We start from the raw sequence: 17,338 nt of genomic DNA on the forward strand, positions 1-17,338 counted from the left end.
AGAGGTAACTGAGTTGAAGGTAGTTGTAGTTGTGGTAGTGTTGGGTGTACTGAATGTGGAAGGAGCTGGCTGGGCTGCATTGCATAGTGAGTTAGATGGTTGTCTGGAAGTGGCTCACCTACCTTTCAATCATCTGGAGTTGGTTGGATGAGGGATGGATGGGGGTAGAGATAGATTAAAATGTACCTGGAGGTGGCTGTACCTCAGTTAATTTGCTTAGCGTTTGATGTGTTGGAGGTGATTGGCTGCTTGTGTAAGTGTAGGCGACTGGGTTAGAGGTGGTTGGGTTGCAGGTATCTAGTCTAGAGGGGATTGATCAGGGGTGGAAGGAGCAGAGGTTTCTGCACCAACTGCGAGTCAGAGATTATTAGAACAAATTGTTTTGGCAAAGGAGGAGGCTAATGGGTTGGAGATGGTTATGAATGGCATGGGTAGAGAAAGAGCTCATAGACAGGTTGTTTTCTATGAACAAGAAGTTTCCACACAGCTACCGCCCACTTCAGTCAGGTATTAGTTACAGAAGCAGTTTTTTATCTGTAGGGAGCGTAAACATTATGGTAAGGAAGGTCAATTAAGTAGTTACAAAGAAAGGACTTTCAGAACCCTTGGAAATCTCCTGAGGCGGAAGCCGGGAGACCGCCGATCTTTTTAAAATTGTTATCATCTGTGTTACCATTTAAAAATTGTATTTCATAGTGCACTCGCCCAGCAAGCACCTCAGCAGTGGGCTAGAGACATGCTTTAACAGCGACCCTTCGCTGCAACGAACGAAGCGAGAGAAGCACTTCTCGCCGCCATTCACGACGAGGAAGTGAGGCCACGCCTACATTAGGCCACGCCCCCCTCACAGTATAAATACGCTGCCGACAGCGTGAAGCACTCAGAACCCTTGGAAATCTCCTGAGGCGGAAGCCGGGAGACCGCCGATCTTTTTAAAATTGTTATTATCTGTGTCACCATTTAAAAATTGTATTTCATAGTGCACTCACCCAGCAAGCACCTCAGCAGCGGGCTAGAGACATGCTTTAACAGCGACCCTTCGCTGCAACGAACGAAGCGAGAGAAGCACTTCTCGCCGCCATTCACGACGAGGAAGTGAGGCCACGCCTACATTAGGCCACGCCCCCCTCACAGTATAAATACGCTGCCGACAGCGTGAAGCACTCAGAACCCTTGGAAATCTCCTGAGCCGGAAGCCGGGAGACCGCCGATCTTTTTAAAATTGTTATTATCTGTGTCACCATTTAAAAATTGTATTTCATAGTGCACTCACCCAGCAAGCACCTCAGCAGCGGGCTAGAGACATGCTTTAACAGCGACCCTTCGCTGCAACGAACGAAGCGAGAGAAGCACTTCTCCGCCATTCACGACGAGGAAGTGAGGCCACGCCTACATTAGGCCACGCCCCCCTCACAGTATAAATACGCTGCCGACAGCGTGAAGCACTCAGAACCCTTGGAAATCTCCTGAGGCGGAAGCCGGGAGACCGCCGATCTTTTTAAAATTGTTATTATCTGTGTCACCATTTAAAAATTGTATTTCATAGTGCACTCACCCAGCAAGCACCTCAGCAGCGGGCTAGAGACATGCTTTAACAGCGACCCTTCGCTGCAACGAACGAAGCGAGAGAAGCACTTCTCGCCGCCATTCACGACGAGGAAGTGAGGCCACGCCTACATTAGGCCACGCCCCCCTCACAGTATAAATACGCTGCCGACAGCGTGAAGCACTCAGAACCCTTGGAAATCTCCTGAGGTGGAAGCCGGGAGACCGCCGATCTTTTTAAAATTGTTATTATCTGTGTTACCATTTAAAAATTGTATTTCATAGTGCACTCACCCAGCAAGCACCTCAGCAGCGGGCTAGAGACATGCTTTAACAGCGACCCTTCGCTGCAACGAACGAAGCGAGAGAAGCACTTCTCGCCGCCATTCACGACGAGGAAGTGAGGCCACGCCTACATTAGGCCACGCCCCCCTCACAGTATAAATACGCTGCCGACAGCGTGAAGCACTCAGAACCCTTGGAAATCTCCTGAGGCGGAAGCCGGGAGACCGCCGATCTTTTTAAAATTGTTATTATCTGTGTCACCATTTAAAAATTGTATTTCATAGTGCACTCACCCAGCAAGCACCTCGGCAGCGGGCTGGAGACATGCTTTAGCAGCGACCCTTCGCTGCAACGAACGAAGCGAGAGAAGCACTTCTCGCCGCCATTCACGACGAGGAAGTGAGGCCACGCCTACATTAGGCCACGCCCCCTCACAGTATAAATACGCTGCCGACAGCGTGAAGCACTCAGAACCCTTGGAAATCTCCTGAGGCGGAAGCCGGGAGACCGCCGATCTTTTTAAAATTGTTATTATCTGTGTCACCATTTAAAAATTGTATTTCATAGTGCACTCACCCAGCAAGCACCTCAGCAGCGGGCTAGAGACATGCTTTAACAGCGACCCTTCGCTGCAACGAACGAAGCGAGAGAAGCACTTCTCGCCGCCATTCACGACGAGGAAGTGAGGCCACGCCTACATTAGGCCACGCCCCCCTCACAGTATAAATACATTGCCGACAGCGTGAAGCACTCAGAACCCTTGGAAATCTCCTGAGGCGGAAGCCGGGAGACCGCCGATCTTTTTAAAATTGTTATTATCTGTGTCACCATTTAAAAATTGTATTTCATAGTGCACTCACCCAGCAAGCACCTCAGCAGCGGGCTAGAGACATGCTTTAACAGCGACCCTTCGCTGCAACGAACGAAGCGAGAGAAGCACTTCTCGCCGCCATTCACGACGAGGAAGTGAGGCCACGCCTACATTAGGCCACGCCCCCCTCACAGTATAAATATGCTGCCGACAGCGTGAAGCACTCAGAACCCTTGGAAATCTCCTGAGGCGGAAGCCGGGAGACCGCCGATCTTTTTAAAATTGTTATTATCTGTGTCACCATTTAAAAATTGTATTTCATAGTGCACTCACCCAGCAAGCACCTCAGCAGCGGGCTAGAGACATGCTTTAACAGCGACCCTTCGCTGCAACGAACGAAGCGAGAGAAGCACTTCTCGCCGCCATTCACGACGAGGAAGTGAGGCCACGCCTACATTAGGCCACGCCCCCACGCCCCTTTTTCCTCCTTTAAAGATGTGCAATCACCGGACGCGCAGCGGACGGGCGCAGCGGGCGCGCCGTCAGCGCGCCGAAGGCGCGCCAAAGGCAAGCCCGTCTGGGCCCGTCCGGGCCCAGACGGCCCCAGGCCCCGTTACTCTGCCTGGTGGCCCTCAGGAGCGAGTGATGTATACGGCAGATACATTACGCGCACTACGACCTAATAACATCCTTACCTGTTACCACACGTTTACCGCAGGCAATGCGTTCTCGACCTGCCCACGATGCAACCCGACTTCCTCCCTGAAATCTACCACACTCGCTCTGAAGATGGGACTTCTTAACTGCCGCTCCCTTCCCAAACATGCTACCGAAGTAAATCTTTTGGTCCAAAATCAGGATCTTGACCTACTGTTCCTAACGGAAACATGGCTATCTGACAACACCGACCCGGATGTCGTCGCGGCCCTCCCCACAGGGTATCATTGCCAAGCCCTAAATAGACCTAAAGGGAGAGGAGGCGGGATAGCTATAATTCACAGGGAACAATTCATTTGTAGTACAACTAACGCCTGTATCGAGGACTGCGAGAGTGGCCAATTTTCCATCCAAATCTCCCCAGCTCTCACCCTGGCAGGGCTACTGATTTATCGCCCCCCAGGTGCCCCTGGCAACTTTATCAATTCAATATTTGAATTTGTATCACAACTAGCTTCCTCCACCTCCAACTTCCTTATGCTAGGTGATTTGAATTTTCACTTCTTGGACCCCACGGACCGAGGAGCCTCGGACATTAAACACGACCTAACATCTTTAAAGATCCATCTAGTGAACAACGAGCCTACCCATGAGAAGGGCCACCTATTGGACCCTATTCTCACCAATATAGCAACAGTTACCACCAAATCACCCGTGACCCTCCCATGGACGGACCATTACCTGGTCCCTTTTTCCTGGGAAATCAATACACCTATCCTCCCAACCCCCAAAACTAAGGTCACCGACCGTCAATGGCGCAAATTGTCACCTGAGAAATGAGCTGCCTCCCTTGCAGCTTCCATTCCCGAACTTTCCTCTGACTCCAATACGGCTGACAAGCAATTTAGTGATTGGATTACTTCGTCTCTAGATACGATACTCCCGAAAACCACCACCTTCAAACAGCCCAAAAGATTATCCCCCGCTTTATGGTATTCTCCAGAGCTCAAAGCTCTGCGCCAAGAGTGTAAGAAAACCGAACGCTCTTGGAGACGCGACAAATCAGGAACCAACAAAAACAGCTACTCTATTTCTCTTCTAACCTATAAAAACGCTATTCGTAAAACCAAAAGCGTGTTTTATCAGGAGAGAATAGAGAAAGCGGGATGCTCCAGTAAGGAATCATACGTCATCCTGAAAGAGCTTTTAAAACCCTCAGAACAAGGACTGGGTCTTCCCTCCGACCCCAAAGCCGACCAGGAGAAATGCCAACAATTGGCTAATTTCTTCCACGACAAAATCCGTCTAATTTTGGACTCTATCCCGCCCTCGAGCCCGGGGGAAGAAACCGCTTTCTCACACACGACATCCGCCTCGTGTCTGTCCACCTGGGGCCAGGTCACGATAGACGAAGTGAGAAATACGTTCAATTCCATGAAGAGCGGCTCCCCTAGCGACCCTGCGCCTCTGCGGATCCTTAGGGAGGTAGCCCCCACTATCATCCCCTCCCTTACTCATCTGATCAATATCTCATTCCAACAAGGAGTTGTACCTTTGAGCTGGAAGAAGGCTGTTGTAAAAGCCCTACTGAAGAAGCCTTCTCTCGACCCTGAGAATCTGGCGAACTACAGGCCCATTTCCTTACTCCCAGGAGTCAGCAAGATCGCAGAAAAATTAGTTAATAGGAAACTCTCGCAGTTCCTAGAGGCCAATAACAAACTAAAAAATTCTCAGACGGGCTTCCGACCAGGGCAGGGCACCGACATCGCCCTCCTGGCAGCGGTAGAGGAGGCCAGAGCGCTATTGGATGGGGGAGGATCAGTGGCAGTGATCCTCCTCGACCTTAGCGCGGCGTTCGACACCGTTGACCACCAACTCCTTATTGAAAGACTCTCAGGAGTTGGAGTGGAAGGCACAGCCTTATCTTGGCTTGCATCTTTCCTGGCCCAACGGTCCTATCAGATTTGGGAGAAGAACGCCCGCTCATCCGAAATGCCCCTCCAATGTGGTGTGCCTCAGGGCTCTTCCCTGAGCCCCACATTATTTAACATCTATATGTCCACATTGGAGGAGGTTATCACCCCATTCGGAGTGAGCGTCGTCAGCTATGCTGACGACACACAACTAGTGGTGTCTCTGTCCCATCCCAAACAACAGAAAGCTGATCTCTTCAACTGCCTTACGCAGGTCCATCGCTGGATGAATAGATCAGCCCTAAAGCTAAATGGGTCAAAAACCGAGGTCCTTATACTTGGCCCGAAAGGAACCGCTCTCCCCCTGGACAGCTGGCCAGCCTGTCTAGGTCCTCCCCCTGATCCAAAAACAGAGGTGAAAAGTCTGGGTGTATGGATCGATTCTGATCTCTCATTCACCTCGCAAGCAAAGAAGGTAGCAGGGACCTGCTTTGGCCTTCTAAAATCTTTGAGGAAAGTCCTGCCCCTTCTTCCCCCTAAATCCCAGAAATTACTAATCCAAGGTCTCGTAATATCGAGACTAGACTACAGTAATGTGATTTATCTCGGCGCTCCCGAAGCGACCCTGAATAAACTTCAAAGAATTCAGAATACCGCTGCCCGGATCATCACAAACACCCCGGCCAGATCATCTGCTAAACCCGCTCTCAAATTCCTTCATTGGCTCCCCATAAGGGAGCGAGTCAAATTCAAAGCCTTGTGCCTCGTCCACAAAACGTTGCATAACCAAGGCCCCCCAGTTCTCAGCAACTTCATCATCCCTTACATAACCACCAGATCCCTCCGTTCTAACACAGAAAACCTGATTAATACCCCAAGATTCAGGAAAGCCCGATCGGGAGGACGACGCTTTTCGGTACAAACTGCTCGTCTTTGGAATTCACTCCCCCGCGACCTACGTCTTGAACCTCAATATCTGCGCTTTAGGAAGTTGCTAAAGACGCATCTTTTTCCCTAGCTCTCATACTCCCCGTGTTCGATTCCTTACCCCTCCCTTCCTCTGCTCTCAGCTCCCGTTCCTCAGGTCTGCTGAACTAGGGTTTCACTAGCGCTGGGATACTTCTGGGTGACTATGCGCTTTATAAAAATAAATAATAATAATAATAATAATAATAATAAATAGTAATACATAACATGGATGTTATTCGCTTTTCATAAGAGCCATGTTAATATTACATTTGCTTCCATAGGTCATAAAATTACAACACTTCCTTAACTGACAGTTAATAAGGGTTTTGTGAAAATAATTCTACTTCATCCAGGCTAACAGTCTAAAAATGTATTTGAAAGAAAAGTTTTAATAATTTTAAGCTGGCATATATGGCCAATTATTCTTAAAATAGTAACAGTAACTGTGGTACTGGAATCAACATTTGCCGGCTTTAATATATGACAAATCTGGTTAGGTTAAATGTAGGAGAGCTCTCTGGATTTTTTGTATACCCCAGCATTCTAGTCATGTGGGGAACATTATAAGTCATCTTTTAAAGCCTTGTGCTGCCTCTGTACTTCATTCCATCCATATTATTATAAAGATTGCTGCGGTGGAGGCTCCGGATTGTTGCTTTCGGCCGGGGTGATATGGCCGGAGGTTGCTATTAGGTTGTTTGGATGGAGGTCGGAGGGTAAAGGGGTTTGTATTGGAAATGTTTGGAGTGCAGATGGTTGATCGACAAGTTGGCTGAGAGATGCTTTTGATGGAAGTGTCGGGCAGGTTGTGTTAGAGACGGATGGGGTGGAGGTGGTTGGGTTGATGGTGATGGACCCTCAGATGGCTGTGTCCGAGATTGGAGGCCCCCAGGTTAGGAAACTGGGGCAACTGGCTGCTTACTTGTTTTTGATAGAAGCGGGTGAGTTGGATTGAGTTGTGAATGGTGGTAGTGGGTATGGAGCCTGTTGGCCCCCAGCTCATTTAAGGGAGATATCTGGGAAACCATGATTGGGTTATAGGTAGTTGAGGGGAAGGTGGCTTAGCTTGAGAAGGTTGGGATGGAGGTGAGTCGTCCTCAGGAGTATTGTTTTGGCGATGGTATTCCTCTCTAGGCTGGACTTCTGAAGCTGAATTAAGTTGCACTAGGCATCATTGACATGGAGGAAAAACACTGAAACACAATCAACAATGTCCATGTGCATCTCCCATGAAGCAAGTGGCCCGTACAATATCTGGTCAACCCTCTACAGGTATCTGCATGTTGTTGTTCCATTCATGTATGATAAGACAACACGAGGCCAGGTAATGTCAAAGAGGACCTATAAAGCTCCCTCCCCTCCCAGGGCTCTGCAGCCCTCCACTGTTTTCTTACCTCGCACAATCAGCCTGAAGAAGGCGCTCACCATGGGGCTCTCGCCCATGAACCCGGCACTGTAGACTCCTGCTTGGCTATAGCTCACCAGGGGGATGCGTAGCATTGTCATGCCGTCAACCACGTCAGCCTTGTATGTGGTCTGGTAGAAGGTGCCTGGGGAAAAAGAGACAAGAGAAGTGACGGCACAATCCAATCAGGGTGGGCATTAACTGAGACTGTATCAAGCTGCTAGGCTTTTCGATGGAACATCTACCTCCTTGAATGAAAGTCCTTGCTGTTAGCCATGTTTGTCTTCTCTACATAGACCCCAAAAGATTTTACAATTGAAGGGCCAAGACTCCAAGCCTCCATTGTATCAGCTTCAGTACGCGCAGATCCTACACAAGGCTACAAAATCTGGCTACACAAGATGCTGCCCCACCTCCCACTCACACTGACATACCACACTCTAGAAAAGTGCATAGGGTCCAGCTCCCTAAGTGCCAGTTCCTTACTAACTGACCCTAAACTATGCCCGTCCGTGGCTGTCCAGTCGTAATGAATGTGTTTTGTTCTCTGTGGCTTCCCCTCCTGCAGCCTTGAAGCCTTATCAGAGTCCCACCAACCCCTCTGCGCCCTTTCTGCATCCGTTGGAACATCTCCACGGTCTCAAGGGCTCCAAAAGACATCGGGCATACGCTGGCATGTACAGGAGAGATGCAAAGCTGGGCGTTAGGAATTCCTACGCTAACACAGGTTTTTACGTGTTAGCGTGAGCTTGCTAATTAGGCGATAAAACTATCGCCGCTTTTCTGCCAAAAACGGCCGCAAAACCGGCGATGATTCTATCGCCTCGCCTTGCTGATATGCCCCATAATGCCCTTGTTAATATGTCCCGTGATGCTCTAAAAACGTTGGGGCATATCAACAAGGGGCGGCGATAATATTATCGCCGCTTTAGAGACCATTTTCGGGTGAAAAGCGGAGATAATATTATCGCATTATCAACAAGGACACGCTAGCACGTGTTTCCTCCCATCACATCGCTAATGAGATGCAAAGGAGGCGTGCCTGACAAAACACCATGGGAAAATATCGCTAACCCAGCTTCGTCATATTAACAACGAGGATTAGCGATATTTGAAATCGCGTTAAGTATGCCTTAATGCAGGAATTTAACGTCTGTTAAATTCTTGACTAAGGCATACCTAACATGAGGGGTGGATTGTGTGGCTAAGACCACAGGCCCTATCACCATGGATATAGCCGTTTTCCATGGAAAATCGCTGGAAAACCAGCGATGTTCCAAGGAAAACACCACTATCACTGGAATAATTATCGCCATTGCGCTATGCCTTGTTGATACAGCGCTAGTACGGCAATAATTTCCAGAGATAGCCGGCGATATGCAATCTCACATTAAGAGCGCCAGCGATAATTATCGCTGCCGTTTGTTGATATACCCCGTTAGCCTCTGTTGTTTTTTACTGAGTCGGAAGGTGTACATCGAGGTAACTGCTCTACATGGAGTCCACATGTAACATGTTCACAAGACCTGCCAACGCCTCAGGGCTCACATATGAAGTGGTAGCCCGGAGTGACCACCCCTGCCCCCATCCCTTGAGGTCTAAAAAGATCCACCTTTGTTCTGTATATTTTCCCTCTGAAATGGCTGATGTGAACTTCATGAGCTGGCACGGGAATCCCTGAGGTTCCCTTTTTAGATCCGGCTCGATAGCACAGCGATCAACAGAAAAAGAGCTTTCAGAAGTACTGTAGGAAGGTGGAATCTGACTATATGGTTGCCCCCACTTTTTGCCTGGTGTTTTGCTGGTTTATGACTTAGTTGGACTGGGACCCTGCTATTCAGGGCCCCAGTCTATCTGCTTTCTCTGTAAAATGGTTTCCAGGTACATTAGGTACATTCCTAATTGGATTCTTGAGTGCCTTATAAGCCCCTAGTATATGGTATACTATGTACCTAGGGCATAGGTACCTCAGAGGCCTACCAGGGGCTGAAGCATGTATTATGCCACCCCTGGGAAGCATCCCAAAATGGCACCACAGGTCTGCTACTGCAAACATGATATAGAATGAAAAATATGGAACATTATAACATTTTGCATACAAAAACACATTTACTTATGTCAAGAAAAAGACTATTTATGAAAGACTATTCCTGAAAGTAATGAAAGGAGTTTAAGTGATGGACAAAAGCAGAAAATTGAAAGATAGCTTCATTGTAATGAATAATATTATCTGCCCAACCTCTGCTGAGTACCGCGGATGCTTCCGGGTCATGTCCTGCGCTGCGGTCAGAGCAAGGTGATTGGTTGGTTCTTACATAAGGTCTGCGCAGGATGATTGGACAGTTCTTACATTGCTACTAATGTCTGTGCAGGGTGATTGGTTGGTTCTTACATTGCTACTAATGTCTGTACAGGGTGATTGGTCGGTTCTTACCGTTTGATTTCCACATGACGTCCATGCTCTTGTGGTTCCTGATCTTGGCAGACAGGACCGCTGTCTCATTCGCATTAACCGTCACTGTCACTTTCACAGGAAACAGATTGGCTGAGGAGGAGAGGAGAGGATTAGAAACATCTGATCAATAACATCACCTGTGGTGCTGAGGGCTGACACTTTCCCTACTGTTGCACTCATTGGAGTGGGAATAGTCATTTTTACCCCTCTGCTATCCAACACCTTACCTACTGTTGAACTCACTGGAGTGGAAATAGTAATTTTTGCACCTCTGCTATCCAACACTTTCCCTACTGTTGCACTCACTGGAGTTGAAATAGTAATTTGCACCTCTCTGCTATCCAACACATACCCTACTGCTGCACTCATTGGAGTGGAAATAGTAATTTTTACCCCTCTGCTATCCAACACTTTCCCTACTGTTGAACTCACTGGAGTGGAAATCGTAATTTTTATCCCTCTGCTATCCAACACTTTCCCTACTGTTGCACTAATTGGAGTGGAAATAGTAATTTTACCCCTCTGCTATCCAACACTTTCCCTACTGTTGAACTCACTGGAGTGGAAATAGAAATTTTTTTCCCTCCGCTATCCAACACTTTACCTACAGTTGAACTCACTGGAGTGGAAATAGTACTTTTTACCCCTCTGCTATCCAACACTTTCCCTACTGTTGCACTCACTGGAGTGGGAATAGTATTTTTTACCCCTCTGCTATCCAACACTTTCCCTACTGTTGAACTCACTGGAGTGGAAATAGTAAATGTTATCCCTCCGCTATCCAACACTTTCCCTACTCTTGAACTCACTGTATTGGGCATAGTAATTTTTACCCCTCTTCTATCCAACACTTTCCCTACTGTTGCACTCACTGGAGAGGGAATAGTAATTTTGACCCCTCCGCTATCCAACACTTTCCCTACTGTTGCACTCACTGGAGTGGAAATAGTAATTTTTATCCCTCCGCTATCCAACACTTTTCCTACTGTTGTACTCACTAGAGTTGGAATAGTAATTTGCACCTCTCTGCTATCCAACACTTTTCCTATTGTTGCACCCACTGGAGTAGTAATAGTAATCTTTTCCCCTCCGCTATCCAACACTTTCCCTACTGTTGCTCTCACTGGAGTAGGTATAGTCATTTTTACCCCTCCGCTATCCAACACTTTCCCTACTGTTGCACTCCTTGGAGTGGGAATAGTAATTTTTTCCCCTCAGTTATCCAACAATTTCCCTTCTGTTGTACTCACTGGAGTTGGAATAGTAAATTTAATTATTTTGCAATCCAACATTTTCCCTACTGTTGCTGTCAATGGAGTTTGAATAGTAATGTTTACTCCTCCGCTATCCAACACTTATCCTACTGTTGTAGTCACTGGAGTGGGAATAATCATGTTTACCTCTCCAGTATCCAATATTTTTCGTACTGTTGCATTCACTGGAGTGGAAATAGTAACTTTTCCCCCTCTACTATCCAACACTTTCCCTACTGTTGCTCTCACTGGAGTATGAATAGTAATTTTTACCCCTCCGCTATCCAACACGTTCCCTACTGTTGCACTCACTGGAGTGGGAATAGTAAATATTACCTCTCTGCTATCCAACACTTTCACTACTGTTGCACTCATGCGAGTTGGCATAGTAAATGTAATTATTTTGCTATCCAACACTTTTCCTACTGTTGCCATTGACTGTATTGGGCAATTTAAGTTTAAATATTTTTTCATAGTTTAATGTTTCAATTTATTGTAGAATTTTGTTTTGATATTTTAAATTATTTATATATATATTATTTTTATATAATTTTAAACTTTTAAAATAAATTAGAGATAATAGTTTATTCATTATTTTAAAGTTCATATATATATATATATATGTATACATTAGTATGGTTGGTGTTTATTTTGATTTAATTAAGTTTATTTGTAATGTTTTGTAAAAATGTATATTAAATGTAATTTATTTTGTTAAAATTAATATTAATATTTAATATAGGTAAAATATATTAAATTATTTAATATATATTTTAAAATCAATATTTGTTACATCTATATTTTTAACATCGATATTTTTGATTCAATATTTTTGTACATACCTTTGTAGGTATGGGAGTTGATATTTTTGTTATCTGTATTTTTTTCCAATATTTTTTACATTGATTTTTTAGGTCTCGCCTGACCCAGCGCATGCGCTGGTCTGGCGAGAGTTATTGAGAGGGCTCCAAAAAGTGCTACCAGGCCAGCCTAGAGCTACAGTGCACGTGCGCGGGCGCGCGCGCTGCGTTTTACTGCAATTACTTTCACTTTCGCGGCCGCAAGGCCGCTTTGATGTTGATCACGATCGCAATCACTTTCACTTTCGCTTGGCATAGCCAATAGGTCTCGATCTTGGGACCTTGTAAGTATTTAGTTACGTAACTGTTGCATGGCTAAACACTTATAAGGTCCCAAAGGCGAGGCCTATTGGCTATAGCTACGCTGCCATGAGTACACAAACTAAAAAATAAATGACTAGGTGCAGTGTAAATGATTATTAGTGTAATTACTCATACACACAGGCACATCTTGGGTTCCTACAGTGTAAGCTCATGTCTTACATAGGGTGTTTGAACAAAGTCAAAAACTGCCTCCAAATCTAAGGGGCTTATTATCTAGAACAGGCGATAATGATCGCCAGCGAAAGTCATCCGCATTTCATTTATCGCTTCCTTTCCTGGACACATTTCACATGTTTATCGACGTATTATTAAGAAGTCGATAACATGTTATGGTGTCCGGGAAAGGAAGCGAAAACACGCGCTAACACGCGATAGACAGACATGCGATAGCATGTAGTAAGTGCGTTAGAGGTGCGTTAGCGGTAGATTACACTAGGTGGGAAGCAACCCAGATACCGCTGCTGGATTCAGTGCAACCCCCCCCCCCCCCCCCCCACCCTCACACACACACTCTCCAGCTCTGGATTAAATGCACTGGCGGGAAACAACCCCATTAACATCAAACAATTCACTCACAAGTAAGCACCGAGAATCTTTAACTTACTGAGTGAAGCTGCAGTCGTTGTATGTACCTACCAGGTAAGTGACAAGTATGAGGTCCTTGTCTCAGGGTCCATGTGTTGGAGTGACATGGCAGGAGGAGTGAGTGATGCGAGTGATGCCCTTATCTCAGGGCCCTTGTGGTGGAGTGACATGGCAGGACGAGGAGTGAGTGATCAGAGTGATGCCCTGTCTCAGGGTCCATGTGTTGTAGTGACATGGCTGGCTGGGAGAGGAGTGAGTGACGAGAGTGATGCCCTTGTCTCAGGGCCCTTGTGATGGAGTGACATGGCAGGAGGAGTGATTGACAGAACACATGCACAGTGGCTTAATGAAACTGGAGGCCTCCTCCTTGCAAATTACATAGAGCCCCCCCCCACACTCCAGACCCAGTCAGGAGCTCTCAAACCAAGGGCCCTATGCCCCTACACAGTGCCGGAGGGACCCACGGGAGAGCAGGGCCCCCTGCACCACGGGGGCTGCAAGGGCTAATTTTACACAACTGCACATGCATTGTACACTCATTTATTGTTGTCCTGCCTCCTGCCTGATTGTAATGTGAGAGGGCAGCAGCCCTGGAGGAGGCTCTGGGTACCCCCTAGACTCACTGCAGAGTTCTTCAATCTGTGGGGCGCGCCCCCCTGGGGGAGCGTGACACCATCTGGGGGTGGGGGGCGCACTCCACTCTAAAAACTCTGGTATGGTTGGAGGGGGGAGGGAGGGGAAATCGATGGGGCACTATGGGCCCATGCTTTTGTCTTGCTAACTCTCCCAGGAGGGGGTTAATTCATAGAGCTGAAATGCTTCAGCTGCAGTGGGACGCAAGATGTCTCCTCTGCTAAAACCAAAAGTAAAGGAACAGACAGTCCTGTGCCTTCCTGTTTGATATCATAGCAGAGACCCCTTGCCTCCCACTGCAGCTGAAGCATTTCAGCTCTATGAATTAACCCCCTCCTGGAAGAGTTAGCTCTTCCAAGAAAGGAGACAGAGTTAAGTTTCTTTTAAAATTACACAGGCAGGCGCGCAAAATGCCAGCCAGCCATGTGTTGTTTAAACAGCCTGCAAATTGCTTGTCTTGACACTAAATATGGTTATAAATAAAGAAGTATGTATTCATGTGTAATGTGACTTTTCTGTCTTTGTTCCCTTTTATTATCAGTCATGGATCATTCAGACAGCTCTAGAAAACAATTAAAAGTTCTTTCTATTTATATTTGCTGTTCAAAGTATAGACAGACAAGTGCTGAAAATACAGCTTTAGGTGACTGCTTATTTCTATACCGTCTGTGACATCAAAATAATGAGCTGGAACCCTAACCATAAGACTGGAAGTTTGTTGAGGCATCAGCACACTATTTCTTTCCTCCACCCTGATCCCTGGTTACTGTCATAAGAGCAATAGTTTAACACATTTGAAACCCTACTCTGCCGTCAATAACATGCTGAGTTACTTCAAGCGTCTGAGAATGCACCTTGCATTCAGACAACTCGCTCCTCATTCTCGCCCTTCACTTTCACCCTCACCCTGCACTCACACTGATCACCATGCACTCACACCATTCACCCGCTCACCCTTCACTCACACTGATCACCATGCACTCACACCATTCACCCGCTCACCCTTCACTCACACTGATCACCATGCACTCACACCATTCACCCGCTCACCCTTCACTCACACTGATCACCATGCACTCACACCATTCACCCGCTCACCCTTCACTCACACTGATCACCATGCACTCACACCATTCACCCGCTCACCCTGCACTCACACTGATCACCATGCACTCACACCATTCACCCGCTCACCCTGCACTCACACTGATCACCATGCACTCACACCATTCACCCGCTCACCCTGCACTCACACTGATCACCATGCACTCACACCATTCACCTGCTCACCCTGCACTCACACTGATCACCATGCACTCACACCATTCACCCGCTCACCCTGCACTCACACTGATCACCATGCACTCACACCATTCACCCGCTCACCCTGCACTCACACTGATCACCATGCACTCACACCATTCACCCGCTCACCCTGCACACACACTGATCACCATGCACTCACACCATTCACCCGCTCACCGTGCACTCACACTGATCACCATGCACTCACACCATTCACCCACTCACCCTGCACACACACTGATCAACATGCACTCACATCATTCACCCGCTCACCCTGCACACACACTGATCAACATGCACTCACATCATTCACCCACTTGCCGTGCACTCACACTGATCACCATGCACTCACACCATTCACCCGCTCACCGTGCACTCACACTGATCACCATGCACTCACACCATTCACCCGCTCACCCTGCACACACACTGATCAACATGCACTCACATCATTCACCCACTTGCCCTGCACTCACAGTGATCACTCTTCACTCACAATGCACTTGCGCTGTTCACCCTGTACCTCACCCTGCAGTCACACGAGCACACCACTCACCCTGCAATCATGAGATACTTCACACACCTGTCCCCCTCACTGCTCAATCTGCAATCTCACTCAAATAAGCCACCCCTAATCATACATTAATTCGTCCCACTCTGCACTAAAATACGCACCTAAATTCATATGGTCACCTCACTCACCCTGTACACAAGTATGGGCATGTCGTGCCCCATCAAGGTTTTCGTCCTAAATTACAAAAGGAGACATCTAAATGCTCTGCAATCCAGCCTTCCAGGGTCCCCTTGAAAGAGACAGTTCTGTTTTTGCCCTGTTGGGCTGGAATCATTCCTTAACAGATTCTTGCAAATACCGTTTTGTTTAATTTCTGTTTAATGTGATTGATGTGAGGGAGTCTATTACTATTTGCAGAGAAATGTGTTTGTTTCATGCAACAACCATAAAAAAGTTAACCACAAAAAGGTAGATCCAAGCGAGTCCTCACATATGAGAAATTGGAGGATATCCCAGATATTATTCACTGTACAATTAGTGGGCTGCTGCTTTGTTACAACAGTGAAAACACATCACTATCTCTGAATATTAGATGTAAACGCTTTTAGAATTTCGACTACAGTGCCTGTGCACCGTTAGAAGACTGGCTAAATAGGGTATTGAAAGTAAATCATTTAAACTCAAAGCTGTACTGAACAGGGGTCCCCAAATTAGTTTTGGCCCAGGGCAACCAAAATCCCTAACATGTCCATCCCATCACAAAGTCTGTCAGACAACATTACTCTGAAGTAAAATAGACAACATCATTCATTTATTATTAGTTCTATTTATTTTAAACATAAGCGTGATGTGTCCTAAACCCCCACTGCTTCAGGTAAGCAACTTATCGTACCACTAAGGAATTCTCAATTAGGTGTTCGTTCAGCGCCCCCTCTGTGGGCTTTCAACTGTCTTCGGATCCATAACTGGTTGTTGGGCAATTATCCCATTAGGATGATGCCTAAAACGTTTGTTAATGATTTCTAGAGAAGATTTGTTTCTCGTGTACCAGCTCTGAGCAAGGTAGTGCTCGAAACATCTGACAACACTGTCTCCCTTACAGTCCCTGTTTTGGCTGAAAATATCTGCAGAATATTCAGCTTTGAGAGAAACTGCGATCAAAACTCTCTTGCCTTTCACCTCGTCCTATTTATGTGAGATTGGGTTCTCAGCACTTGTGGTATTAAAGACTAAGTACCGTTCAAGACTGGACGTGGAGCACAACCTGAGGATGGCAGTAGCAAGAATCCATCCAGAGATTGACCATCTCTGAAAAACAGGCACACCCCTCACATTTATGTTGGTGGTGTTATTATCAATCTATGTCATGTGTAAAACAAAGCATCCTAGTAAAAACAATTTGCGCACATTTTATCTTGGAAAGTGGTGTTTTGAGCTGTGTAATAAGCCTCTGTCATTTCTCCACACCCACTCACAAACCTGCCGTTTACTAAACAATCTTATTGTATTGAACATTATTTGCTGGATATGCCCGGAATATGTACATGGTGGTCGATTCCAGAAATTTCTGTCAGGTGGTGGGGGGCCCAACATCTAAAAGAATTCAGCTGGGGGGGCTCAACCTAGAAGGTGAGGAGATGGACCCGCAGGTGAGGAGTGTCATGGCCGGACAGGGAGTGAGTGACAGGACCTATGCATTGTACATTAATTTATTGTTGTCCTGCCTCGTGACTGTAATGTGAGAGGGGAGCAGCCCTAGAGGAGGCTATGGGTACCCCCCAGAGCAGTGATACTCAAAGTACGGCCCGGGGGCCACATGCGGCC

General features: G+C 46.8%; 1 protein-coding gene across 1 annotated transcript in view; it reads right to left on the minus strand.

Annotated features, from left to right (window-relative positions):
• Nucleotides 1-17,338, minus strand: part of TIE1 (tyrosine kinase with immunoglobulin like and EGF like domains 1) — a 329,526-nt gene that overhangs the window by 184,627 nt on the left and 127,561 nt on the right. The window contains exons 3-4 of the mRNA XM_085602980.1: nt 10,020-10,130; nt 7,575-7,730 (exon numbers count right to left, since the gene is read on the minus strand). Of these exons, the coding sequence (XP_085459106.1) occupies nt 7,575-7,730; nt 10,020-10,130 (267 nt within the window). The remainder of the gene's footprint in view (nt 1-7,574; nt 7,731-10,019; nt 10,131-17,338) is intronic.

The sequence above is a fragment of the Triturus cristatus genome, chromosome 4_2 (assembly GCF_964204655.1).
Source record: "Triturus cristatus chromosome 4_2, aTriCri1.1, whole genome shotgun sequence".
NCBI lineage: Eukaryota > Metazoa > Chordata > Amphibia > Caudata > Salamandridae > Triturus > Triturus cristatus.